At 37.5% G+C, this 13,317-nt stretch overlaps 1 protein-coding gene across 3 annotated transcripts; it reads right to left on the bottom strand.

Moving 5' to 3' along the window:
* Positions 1-9,221: 9,221 nt before the first annotated feature.
* ccnj (cyclin J) lies at positions 9,222-13,015 on the bottom strand. 3 transcript variants are annotated; one of them, XM_023824120.1, is made up of 6 exons: positions 12,831-13,015; positions 12,158-12,278; positions 11,454-11,664; positions 10,998-11,297; positions 10,371-10,530; positions 9,222-10,248 (listed from the first exon to the last, which is right to left on the bottom strand). In XM_023824120.1, the coding sequence occupies exons 3-6, from the start codon at positions 11,518-11,520 to the stop codon at positions 9,903-9,905; spliced, it is 873 nt and encodes a 290-aa protein (XP_023679888.1). In that variant the 5' UTR covers positions 11,521-11,664; positions 12,158-12,278; positions 12,831-13,015; the 3' UTR covers positions 9,222-9,902. The 3 variants fall into 3 exon arrangements, with proteins under 3 accessions (XP_023679888.1, XP_023679887.1, XP_023679889.1); XM_023824119.1 differs by lacking the exon at positions 12,831-13,015 and having other exon boundaries at positions 12,202-12,474; XM_023824121.1 differs by lacking the exons at positions 12,158-12,278; positions 12,831-13,015 and adding an exon at positions 11,860-11,976.
* Positions 13,016-13,317: the final 302 nt, after the last annotated feature.

Genomic DNA, 13,317 nt, shown 5'->3' with positions numbered 1-13,317 from the left:
ATTGGTCCTTGTCGTACTATCAGGGCCGCTTGCCCAGGCTTACCCTGGCTGAAGCGCAGGGGCTTCTGTAAAAAGGAACCTAAACTAATCTTATTTAATAAAACGTATGACTCGATTTAACAGCTGAAATGGTCCATGGGCCTCTGACCATTTTCATGTGTCTCTGGATATAACAATAATTGATTCAATATGGAAAAAACACCTATTTAGAACGTTTAAATACTGCTTATAATATCAAATGCTGCAGAAATCACTGGCTTTTATAATGAGGGATGATCTTGATGGCTATTATACTGTTGTTTTGTAGTTCCTTACGAGGGATGTGCATCTCCATCACTGAGGCCCGAAGCAATTCACATCTGGATGCATTGCCCATGATTTGATAAATTAAAGATACATATGAAACAACTACGAATGTGATACGATAAGATTCACCCCAATTGCGATGCAGTGCCATTCGACGTGGTACAATATGTTACATCACTGGACAGACCTTCAACTCGTGCGAGACTGGGCTGATTCTCTTGGGTAGCAGTGGACCTGGTGCACGCTTTTCGCATTGTGAACTTGTGTGCTGGTGCACAGATGCAAATCGGTGAATCTTACATCCCTGTTCCTTACAGTTATTTTGATACTCTATTGTACTGTAATGCTGATCAACCATCTTACTTATATTAATGATTTGCAACGATGATTAATGTGTACTACCTTATGTTCCAAATTAGCATACAACTCAATAATTTATATGAAATTATAATGAATATTCTAACTTGGCTATTAATGTGCTAAGAATAGTGTGATGTATGTCAGAATTTTAGGGAATATAAGTATTTAATCTTTCTCCCTTTTGTATAAGATTGTTACTGATGATTTTACTGGGGGATCTTTGGTTCATGTTTCCTGAAATGCTTTACCCTCAGATTGGTGCACATTGGAGGGTCCTGCTGATTTTCCAGAAGCAAATGTGAACTGATAGGAATGCCAAAGGCAGGGATCTGCTGGGTAAAAGAATCTGCTCCGCTGTGAATGAAATGAAAAGCCCAGGTGTAAAGTAGATATGTATCATGCTACACAAAGCTTCCTTTTGTATAGGAATGTTGCACTTTTTTTTTAGCATAGTTTCTCAGTGGATATATTTCTTCACATGGGACACATATGCATGTACTGTGTGATTCTGTGTAATGTGTGCATGTGTTCTTTTTGAGGGCCTGATCCAGGGGGTACCCCTGCCCTGTGCCCAGTCTTGCCTGGGATAGGCTCCAGATGCATGTTATGTCATGACAATCATGCAAACTCAATTTCATATTTAAAAGAAAGAAAAAAAAATCCACAGTTAAAACTAAATAGGGTACACAAATAGTTAAAACTGAGCATGCTAAGCTAAAGCAAAGCTAAACATCCTGCTTCCATGGTGCATTCAGAGCCACAAGCATGCTCTTGCTAAGGTTAGGCTTCAGCGCATGAGAGTAACGTTCACTCAGGATCCTCTGCTTGGTGGAGAAAGGATTTCGTTCCGTATGTCAGGTATGACATTCACTGCCTGCCCGAACAGGCGAGCTGCCTTGTCTGCAATTCACCTGTGTCAACTCAGTCGATGTGTAATTCTCATATCTACTGAATGTGGTGTGTTTTATCTAGTTTGCAGATACACTTTGTTCAAGGTGTGGCAGGGAGATGTCCCCAGTAGGCCACTGCCCCCACACTGGGAGATGTACTGGGTAGATAGGGGGTGAAGCATCTGTGAATGGGGGCTTCCAGCTGATAACATTGCAGCTGATCCCAATGTGTGCTGGTGGAGGTGCAGCGAGATTCCAAGCAGGGATAAGATCATTGTACAAGATGCTGCATGTCATCAACATTATAATAAGACAGGATGAAAACATTTTCAGTTCAAATTTTAAACCTTAATATTGATAATTCATTCTATACTAACAAGATACCTGTAAATGACATTATAATAAACATTGAATTTCGGACTGGAGGTCTTATTTTATGCATGGGGCTGCCAATAGGAATGGTGCTTGTGTGCTGATGAGCGTATCCTGAAGCATTCGCATTGTAAGTCGGCTCGCCGTGACACCCCTCCTCTGCCCTTATGCTTCCCGCAGAGCTGTTCCCTGCGAGGCTGCAGCACCCTTCTCCAGCAATCACATGTGCTGTAATAGTCAGCCTCCCCCCATTTGATCTTGCTAGTACATGCGTCACAGCTGCTATATTATGCTGAAAAAATGAGAATCTGTTATGCTGCAGCTCAGACTTGCTTGCAAATTTCAAATCTACTTAAAATAGTAAAATAATCAAACTAATGTCAGTATTACATCACTAATAATGGTGCAATATATTTTTTAAAACAAATTTAGCATTTGTTAACTAAACACGTCATTAAATAAATGCATATTCTTTATAATTAATAAAGTGGTTGGCATTTTCACTTCACACCACGGGGATCAGGGTTCAAGTCTTCGCCCTGACTACATGTGTGTGTAAATCAGTCTGATCAAATAATTTCCAGTTCTTTTGAAAGCGATGCCTTCCTGAAAAGATGGTTGTGTCCATTATAGTATTCTTTGTTGCTTGATTGAAGCTAGATCCTGCTAGTATGTCATAAATTCAGATGGCTGCATATTTATTATGGCCTTTACGTTTTTATCTCTTCATTTGAAAATAATGGGTTGACATAATAACAAACATATATCCTCTTTATCCTCCTATGGATTGGAAGCATCTTTGATCTTAGAAATGTCTTTAAAAATCTCCTTCTCTGTAACTCTATCAGCAACACTTATGCTTTGAATCTTCTAGGGCTCGATTTTTGCATGTCTCTGCCAACCATTTGCAAAACATAAGAAAAGCTCAGGAAGACACTTTTTATATGCATATATTTATGGAAGTGCAGCTAAAACTGCATAAAAATAATCACCAGCTAATCAAATACCACAAATGGATGTTTATTTTGGATCATGTAAAAATTGTACACACGCATCAGGCTACTTCAGGCACTCAGCATAAACTATACAGCTATTAAAAATATATCAGAATCCATATGAGTTTATAATTTTTAAAAGAATGTCATGAGAGTCAAAGAGATTAGTAATAGAATAAGAATGTCAACATAAAACTTTAAATGGGCCAAATTGACTAGCACCATAACAGGAGTTTAAAAACATATAAGGAAACATCGATTTAGTGTAATATGAGGTAGTATTAAATATATCACATTATCTTTTAAAACTATTAGAATTATTTTGTGTTCTTGGCTGAATGTTTTTCGAAATGTATTGTCTATAATAAAAAAAGACGTAACACTAACCACTGTGGCTGGGTTTGTTTTGTTTTTTTTCTTCACAAGTGACTCAGAAAGTATCACGCAGGTTATTTCCTGTTGTCATACTGTCTCTAGCTTTTCACGAATGAGGATAAAAAAGTGTTGGAGTTAGCATATGAGTTTGAGAAGCAGAGCAAGGAACTCGACAGGAAAAGGATAGTTACTTTTGCTGAGTTAAAAGGGGCACTAAAAATTTGTAAAATAATTGGATCAATCTAAATTGGGGGCCAAAAATCTCTAGTGGTACCACTGAAGGCTGTCCTTGCAATTAGATTCTCTAAAACACTTTCTTTACCCCAAGAGCTTCAACCGAGCATCTCAGACATCACAGACATTGTAAGGGCACCGTGCATCAAAGACTCACAAATGCATTAATAATGCCAGTCAGCTTGATGGAATGAGGAAGATTGTTGTATGATCATTTTTGCAGTATTAGCATTGAAACTGATTTTGAAGGAAACTTTTAATATTTAAAATAATAATAGGTTTAACTGTGAATGTATTTATATGCATATTTATTAATTTGATGTGGCTAGCCAAAGTCTATTCATCTATGTGTGATCTTTATGTGTATGTAATAATAGCCATTATGGTCTGAAACAAATTTTTCTGAGTATTTGGATTTCCAGAGAGAGTGGCTAAATTTCTGTCTTTAGCCTCCAGTGTACAGCCTTCTGATATTAGTGTCAGCAAGGAAATGTGGCTCATCTCTGAGGTATTGAGCCCTTTCTTTGTGTTATTATTCTCTTAAGCCCTTTATATACATCCATTTGTATGTCATATTGGAAACTTCAGCTGTTTTTAATAGTAATGGCAGTAATTCTGCTTTGATGTCCATGCTGTTTGGGATTATGTATTAATAATCACCAGCCTTTTAATTCACTTAACATTAGACACTAAAGTGGTTCCAACAGGATTAAATGATGAAACAATTCACTGTGCATAGTAAGCTAACCCTTTTCAAGGCCTTTTAATGTTATTTTTTTGTTTTCTGATGCATTTTATGCAGTGGTGCACTGACCTAGTGTTTAGATATACAGTAAGCCTGGCTGTTCTTCCCTGCAACTTCTCTTTCTGATAGCAAAAGCATCGCTTTTTATCAGAACATCTTTAACAGAAGTATTGTTTTGAATTGTGATCGCATGTTTAGACAAACTATATTGTTTGTGGTCTCTAAATTATAAGACTAGTTTCCAGTGGAATTCTGGAGGATCTGGTGATGTATGTAGTTAGTGAATGGCACTTGAATTTTTCAAATGAATATGAATTAGGGAGACATGATACAAAGTGTTACAAGACATGAGAAATGGGGTTTCTGTGGGTAATGATGTCGCCTCCCACTTCCTGGGTAATGATGTCACCTCCTACTTCCTGGGTAATGATGTCGCCTCCCACTTCCTGGGTAATGATGTCACCTCCTACTTCCTGGGTTGGCTCTTTTTATGCTCGCTAATGTCTGAGTGTGGCATGTACATGTTTTGCCTCTGTCGTGGATTTCCTACTGCAGCGTAATTATACGCAGTTAGGTGAAATGATATCTATAAGCCGTTCATTGTGTTTCCTGTGATGGGCTGGCATCCCATCCAGAGTGTTCCCCTGTGTTCTGTCCTGAGATACATTGCCCCCCCCCCCCCTTAATCCTTTCCAGGATAAGTAGTGGGAAGATGGGGAAACATAACCTGACATTTAGATGCTTTATAAATGGAAAATAAATAAATAAACCTGCCCTGAAATGACCAGGTTTGCGGTACATGATTTGCTTGTACTTTCTTACACTTCCTGCTGGAGCTATTTTGATTTGCTGAAAGGAAGGGATTGTACAGTTTTGTATTTTCTAAGATTAGTGTAGTTGCCTCATCTGCTCTTGAGGACTGCATGTGTTCATTTTCAGTATCTTTAACATCCATTAGTTAATTTTGCTATATTTATGAGATGGAAGAAATACGGTTTGGATTAGGATTTAACAAGTTTCTATCTGAATCAGAAAACCCAACTGAAAAATCCTTAGATTTAGCAGCGAATTTAATAGGGCACATTGAAAAACTATTTTATTATATCTTGATTTAGATTTCACATTATATTAGATATTTTTAGTCTTTTATTACACAGTGAAATTAATTTTGTCTTTAGTACCTCAGATTACTGGGATGTTATGATTTAGCAGTCAAATACAGACATAATTGCTGGTACAATCTAATTTAGCCTCATAATCAGAAAATCTGTCCCCCAGGGAAGTATTTTTACTACAACTGTTGAGTTACGACAGCAGAACTTCTAAACTAACAGCAGAAAAGCTCCTGCTATTTTATGCTTGCATTGATATTAATAAAGTATATAAATAGAAATCACAACAGCCCTATACCAAATAAGTAGTATTGAAAAATAAATTAATGGAAATTAATATAAATGCCTCAGTAACAAGAACTTGGATCACAAAGATTGCCACTAGGACAGGTCATGTGAACACTTAAATTGGGTCTTGATTCAAGAGATTCAAGACTCAAGATTCTTTATATGTCACATACAAGGTTATATAAGTACAAGGTGTAGTGAAATGTACCCTGATTCAGTCCTGAGGCTGTGCAATAAGGTTTCGCAAATTAAGATAAATATAAAAAGGGTAAGATAAAGGTAATGAAAATATATAGAAAAAAATATATCTGAATAGCATTACAATTACAGGCAATATCTGTACAATGTGCAACATTACATTTTATTTATTATGTAATTAATTATAAATGTTGTCTATGTAGCTTTATTGACTGAACTACCTACAATTTCCCTGGGAATTAAAATAAAACACATCATTTTACAAATACTACTTTTTTATCAGTCATATTAGTTTTGGAATAATGCAAAGCTTTTCTCTGTATTTCATTCTGTGTTTCGCTTTTGCCATGTGCTAAATCAGTATTTACGTTTAATTTGCAGACACTTTCATTCAAACTAATATAAAAGTGAGAGAACAGGGTGAGAAGTCCCAAGAGACCACTAATGACATTTGGGGACAGCCAGGTGATTTAAACCTACAACCTTCTGATCACAGGCACATAGTCCTAACCCACAGAACCAAACACCACCTGCATTTCTTTCTTCTTATTAACAGAACCTCTTAAGTAGTTTCTGACAATGGATTTTTGAGAGCAGAGATATCTACATGCAGGAATTCAATCAAAACACCCACAGCATAATTAATTAGCGGCTCAGCTGGAACAGCAATCAGCATTTCACTTGTTTAATGAAATTCATTTATAATATCACAATATTGATTTTATTTCTTTATTTCCAGGGAGTGTCAACTTATATCCTCAACAAGGGGAGTTCATGCTATGTGTTGTGCAGGTAAATGGACAGAATATGTGCATGTTTCATGAATTTTCCCACAAATACCTTCTTCAGAATAGATATAGGTCAAGGTTATTCAGCACACCTAAAATTCAAACCCAGTAAATATGTCATAAACACTATTGCATATTATAAGAGTATATTTGTAAAATGATTTTGTCATTTGGATCTGCAGATCTTTTCTAATGCATGAAGAGTATGAATCTCACAATGAGCATATGTCTTAGTGCTTTTTGCTTGTCACTGTTTTTATATGCTTGATATGAATCCACAATGGAAAAATATATATGCATATATAAACTTTTTAGACCTGATTCAAATCAGCACAAACCTGGTGATTTCCTTGAACTTTGATGTGGAAGATAACGGTACTTGGAAGCCATTGTTTACCAATGGGTTGACAGTATCTAATTGGTTGTCAAAGGTAGGACTAATCTTATATGATCAGCTTTTTCAGTGTTACTGTCAATTGTACATTACTGCCATCTGTAGGTCAGGAATGATGATAAATGATAATGATAATGAAGTGATTATGAGGAACAATCACTAAGTCAGGTGCTAAGAGACATTTTGCCACAATTGTTATGACCAATTCAGTTTTGTACATGGAAATAAATACATTTAATTTATAGTGTGAATGGTCAGAAATGTTGGCAATATACAAAAAAGTTATCATCTGATAATAAATATGAGCTTACAGCAGCCAGTAGAACTCATGTGCCATCCGCCTGATATTGAGCTGGTAGTGTAACTAAGAGGGAGGTTATATACAAAACTTATGTCACTGCCATTAAACCTGAACATCTTCCATAAGCATAGGATTTTGGTGAATCTGGAGCCTATTACAAGAGGTACAGGATACAAGGCATGGGACACCCTAGATGAAACACAAGTCACACTCACAATTTAGGGATACCAATCCTATTTCCTATTAACATCAGTCGCTTACATTTAGACACAATCCTATGGTTAATGCCACAATGCAATGGCCTACATAATGTAGTGTTCAATACCTGAATTATGAAACATGAATGACAGTAATTGTGAATAAAAGTATGGCCACTACTCACTCGTAGGATGGAAGAAACACAGAAGACCAGCATTATGAACTGGGGAAAGCTGTCCCACTTGCTGAAACTCATGCTGTGCAGCAATACTGTTCCTCTGTCTACAGGTGCTGAAGCTGGAACTGTCATCTTCAACCATTCAGCGGGAGACTGGGAGCTATGAGGAGCTACAAGCTGGGCTGGATAGGTTTCAGATTAACTGCCCTTCAGAAATTACTCTCTGTCTATAGAAAAATCACACTTAATAATGATAATCTGCAAGAATTTGTCAGTAAGCAACAGTCCAGACATAAACTATGGACAAAAACAATACACTCATAAGTCCTAGTATTATGTAATAGTATTTGTATTAACAAATTATATTTCTAATTTGTATTTGTATTAACAAATAGGATTTGTTAAAATTACAATAGATGGTCTTTCAAGTTATAACGTCCAGTATCAAATTCCTAAATGAATATATAACTAATGAGTAGTGTACAATAACCTGTTAAAAGGGGGCACACAAGTAACTTAGTAACTCAGTTACTACTCAAGAACAAATCATGAACAAATATAGAAACTGCTTGAAATACATGAACCATTATGACTGATTAATGATGAATGAACATGGAATCAGTACGTAACTAACACTTAGGTTCTTCTAAATACAGTAAATGAGTGTACTACTACATTATTTGTGCCCCCTCAGTAAAGTGTTACCTAAAAGCATATATTTTACCACATTTTAGATGTAAGACCATGTTTTTGAGTTTTTTGGTCAAATTAACAGCAGCTCTGTGTTAGCAGATGAGTGGCTACATACTGCACTTGGGATATTTTTGTATGAACCATAACACAAGAATTTGCAATGTTAGTTTACATCCATGCCTATTTAAATAACATACTGTCTATAAGAATATTCTTTGTTTCACTGGTTAAAAACCAGCAAGGTATGTTGTTTATGGTTCATAACCACTTATGACAAGCAGCTTTTCATTCATGTTTTTATGGAAAGGGGACTGATCAATTTGATTTTATATAGTTTATGTCAGACTTTGCTTTTATTTCTTTAGAGTAAATTTTAATAAAAATGCTCATCAGTACACTGCTTTTAAAGTATGCTACAATTCAACACATTTTAAATAATTATTTCAGTTTTCTGCTTTGTTACACAGTGTTTAGTGTGACAGTACAGTGCAGCAAAAAATATTTTTGATAGATTTGTGCTTGATCCTTTTGCATTAATTTAAATAATTATATCTGTGGACTAGGTGACAACTATTGATTACAATTTGCATGGTTAATTTTTCAAGTTTAAATACAAAATTTATGGAAATATAGAATTTCCTGGTCAGTGTTTCTCAACTTGGTTCTCGGGGGCCCCCAGACAGCCCACCTTTTTGGAGCTGGGGGGGGGGGGGGAACTAAGCACAAGCACAAGGACTGGGCTGAAAAGCACAAGTATAGAGACAGGGAAACCATAAAGTCAACTATAAAGTGAGCAAAGTAAAAACATACAACTGAGAAGTTGCACTTTATTTTAAAATCTCCTTTCAAAGTGCACAGCACTGACTGCAGATTCTTAATCCTCAGAAGATGTAAATATGGCAAATTCACACTCCTGATTTACAGTGTTCCAAACACAAGTATTATGCAAAAATTGTTCTGAATATGAAAAAGGTGCTGGTAACTAGCTTCTTCTCCCCCGAGGTAGAAATGTGAAATACCTGTGTATTCAACCACGTTAAGTAACCACATTCTAAAATAGACAATGTAATCCTCAGGATGCATTCTGAAATGTTCCTTTTAAATATATAAGGTTAAATACCATTCTAAATGAAATGCCAAGTATGTAATAACACAGTTACAATGAGGATACAATTTAGATATGTCGTTTGAAGTATATTAAGTTACAGAAACAATAGATTAGGTCCAGTTATACTGTTTATCATTACATACTATGACTGTAAGAAATTCAATAAGAAAGCAAGAAAAATAATTATACATCCAAGTACATATATTGCACAAAGTGTGTAAATATAAACCTTACATAATACAGGGCTGAATCCCTCCCTCATTGGTATTTACACTGAAAATTTGGTTCTGCCATCCACTAGTCCAGCTGAAAAGGGAAATGGATACACACTGCCCCCCCACACCATTTCCTGCTCAGATTGATTTAATCACCTGTCAAAGCAAGGGGAAGAGCACTTATAATGTGCATTAACCTGGTAGCCTCTGTTGAAAGGCATGCTGACCTTGGTTTCTAGGGAGGCAGGAATATGTTGTAGATGCCCATGCGGCTGGGTGCCAGCCTGGAGGCTAGTTTGAGACATGTATGAGGAAGGCCCATGGGCAGAGGACAAAAGGGGCTGGCAGTTTTGCTGGGGGTACTGTAGCGTGGCCCCATGCAGGTACTGGGGCACAGCGGACACCGGACCGGGCCCGTGGAACACTGCGGACACGACCGAGGGGTTCTGCTGTTGGCACTTCTGCTTGCTGGCCTCTTTGACATCCCCGTCATGTGCCCTACGCAAGGGGAGTAAAGAGTGATGCAAATGAAAGGATCACACGCTTCACACAAGGTATGGTTAAAACGAATGCCGGATGTCTCATAAAATAATTAAATAGACCATGTGAAAGACACCCACATGAGAAGCCGCTCCACACAGGCTGATAAGTGCTCCCAGAGGTAGGCTGTGAGACGCTGCAAACGGGGGGGCCAGGTGGGAGACAGCCGCAGGACAATACGGGAAGAAGCAACACAGCTGGCGGCCACCAGCGATGGGGCGAAGTTCAGAAAGATGTGGTCTAAAGGGATGATGGGTAAAAAGCAAGACGAAACTCTGTTAACCCACTACATCAGGATTGCCCTAATTCTGGTGCTGGAGGGCCAGTCTGCTTTGCTGTTTGCAGATTTCCCTGCTCAAACACGCTAACTAAATTGGCAATTGGCTGGCGAGTTGAATAAGGTGTATTTGAGCAGGGAAGACTGCAAACTGTGTACCGGAACTGAGGAACCCCACAGCACACTCTGAATGCCATCTTCAGTGAGAGGTGGATAGTTCAGGTCCAGAAAGTAAAAATCCAAACCAAGATTTTTTTGTTTCAACCAACGAGTTGAGTACTCTTTGTGGCTCTTTGTGTTGTGATTCTTTATGCGGAACTGGTTGGTTAGAACAAAAAATCTTGGCCTGGATTTTTACTTTCTGGACCTGGACTATCTACCTCTGGCTACAATAAAGCAGGACACATTGACAGAAAGCAGGAAAACGTACCTTGGAGGGAAACTTCCAAGAAATAGTCCGCATACTTTGCCATATACAGTCCAGTCTTTTCCAAACTTGTCAGAGGCCAACCATCATGCAGGTCCGTTTCGTGGACAGCAATCGATAGATAGTATTCTATGAAGTGAGCTGGTGTAGGAAGGTAAAGGTTCCACTGAAGGGTTTCCAGTAAAAGAAGCTCCATGTTGAGAAGGTTCTGTTTGGTCAGAACCAGGTTCATGGAGCTCATGCAGCCCAAGCAGTTCAGGGTTTCAAGCTTTGGTACCCGATCCTCCCTCTCTTCAAACTTACCTGCAATTTCACACATCATTACAAAGAATTACACAAAAACGTGAATATCTGCGCACGGCAAAGACTGAAAACTGCAGTAATCATTCATTATTTGGACATGTTATTAAACAAAGCTCAGCAAAATCCAGAAAAGATGCAGCAAAGTGGTATACATACTCGCTAAAAGCAAGCAGGAAAGTGCAGCCACATGAAGCTGTTGCACAGAAACATCATAACGATCCATGAACAGGTCCAGCAGGTAGACAGCTAGGTGCCTCGCGGTTGGGCAAAGCCTGAAACGGTTGCTTACGATAGCGATTAGATCAGCAAAATAGCGTCTAAGGCTGAGCTGGGGTGACTGGCCTTTGTAAGCAGGCAACTTCAATTCCTAAGAGAAATGCATAGAAAAGAAAAGAAAAAAAACACATTTTACAAATATAAACCAATGCACTGGGAAACTGTTGCGACTATTACCATCTGCTACTGAAATTTCACAGTTAATGTTTTCACATCAAGGTTTACATCACAGCCTGATGTAAAATGCAATGCAGTTTGACAAGTTTACCTTTCAAATTGTACTTACATTTACATTTCTAATTAGTATTGTTTCTTCTAGATCAAAGGCATGCAGTATTGTTATTCATTCAAAATATTTTTCATATTTTCTTACAGCACAGCCTGCACTTCCATGACATGTAGAGAAAAGTTCTTCTATTGGCCTAACACCCCTTTAGCCCACCCCTTTATTAAGCTGGGAAGAACCAAACTGTAATTTCAAGTCAATTTCAAAGACAAAAAGCTTAAGAAAAAAAAATAACATAGCTACAAGGTGACATAAAATCAGGCATCAAGTTTTTAAATGCATCCCTTTTTAAACACACCTTTCTTTATACCATGCATTAGGAATATGACCTGGGAGACGTACTTTGTAGCGAAGAGCGTGGTATATGTCTTCAGCAAGTTGTCCTTTCCACCATTGGCTCTCAAGCTCCATCTGATAGCCTGTAATAGTAAACAGGTATCCCCTTAATTGTAGTGTTTCTTATTGTACGAAAACCTGGTAAACTGAACGCATACTATTATGCTACCATTTCTAAGTAGGCGTATTTAGTTAACAACTCTTTCGTCTTTAGTAATTGCCGGCAACTAATTTAAGTCCAATTTAGACTTGTTGTCGCTCAAGACATTCATCGTAAAACAAGTTCTAGGCGCCTCTGATAGGCTACCTTTTTATTGGTTTTATCTTTCAGGTCCACCTCTGCGAAGCAAACAGGATTGAGAAAAGTGCAAAGCAGCTGCTGCAACCTAATATTTTACATAAGATTAAAAACATAATAAGCAAACACACGCTGAATTTCGATTCATTTAAAAACAAAGAACACAAAAGAGGTGCCAACTCAACAAGAAACAGCTAACCTCAAAAAGAGTATGTTAATGGGGTTGCTGACGCCGGAGTCCCTTTTTGTTCCCTACAATAGCTCGCGTGCACTTTTAAAACCCCCAAGACAGATGAAGCTCTATCTGAAAACGACGAGATAAGTCATGAAAACTTACCCGTATACTTTGAACACTTAAGTGCACGTATTCAAGTTCCTGTAACTAAATGTATATATGTTCACTAAGAAAATTTGAAGTTATTTTGATCCATTGTTACTCTGATGTGTAAATAGAACGACCCGCAATGGACACTCATGCTGGACGCTATTGCCTATTGAATCTCTCCTTACATTAAATAGTTCTCACAAATATCCAATCAGGCTTTACGATTCATGGACGTCGTCACAGGAACTACAACTTGGAAAGAAATTGTAAATAAATAAACAAATACATTAATTAATACACCGCTTTCTTGTATATGTAGTGTAGAAAATGGATTAATTAATAATATTAATTAAAATGATTTGCACAATAAAAATACCAAAAGTCGAAGTTGCATTTTAAACAAGGGCATTATAGTTAGCGGTCTGCAAAACCAGACGACGAACAGTATAAGGCTTGTAAAGTTGTTCATATAAAGTCAAATCAGGAATAGTACGATTGA

Source organism: Paramormyrops kingsleyae, chromosome 3, assembly GCF_048594095.1.
Source record: "Paramormyrops kingsleyae isolate MSU_618 chromosome 3, PKINGS_0.4, whole genome shotgun sequence".
Lineage (NCBI taxonomy): Eukaryota > Metazoa > Chordata > Actinopteri > Osteoglossiformes > Mormyridae > Paramormyrops > Paramormyrops kingsleyae.
Note: the sequence above shows the minus strand (reverse complement) of the source record. Positions and strands in the feature narration are given on the sequence as shown.

Excerpts from the sequence above, each read along its gene's own strand:
- ccnj (XM_023824119.1), bottom strand. The coding sequence starts at position 12,270 with ATGGAGCTTGAGAGCCAATGGTGGAAAGGACAACTTGCTGAAGACATA. Across the intron at positions 11,665-12,201 it reads ACCACGCTCTTCGCTACAAA|GAATTGAAGTTGCCTGCTTA; the intron begins GTACGTCTCCCA and ends CATTTCTCTTAG. Across the intron at positions 10,249-10,370 it reads TGTGTGGAGCGGCTTCTCAT|GGCACATGACGGGGATGTCA; the intron begins GTGGGTGTCTTT and ends CCCCTTGCGTAG.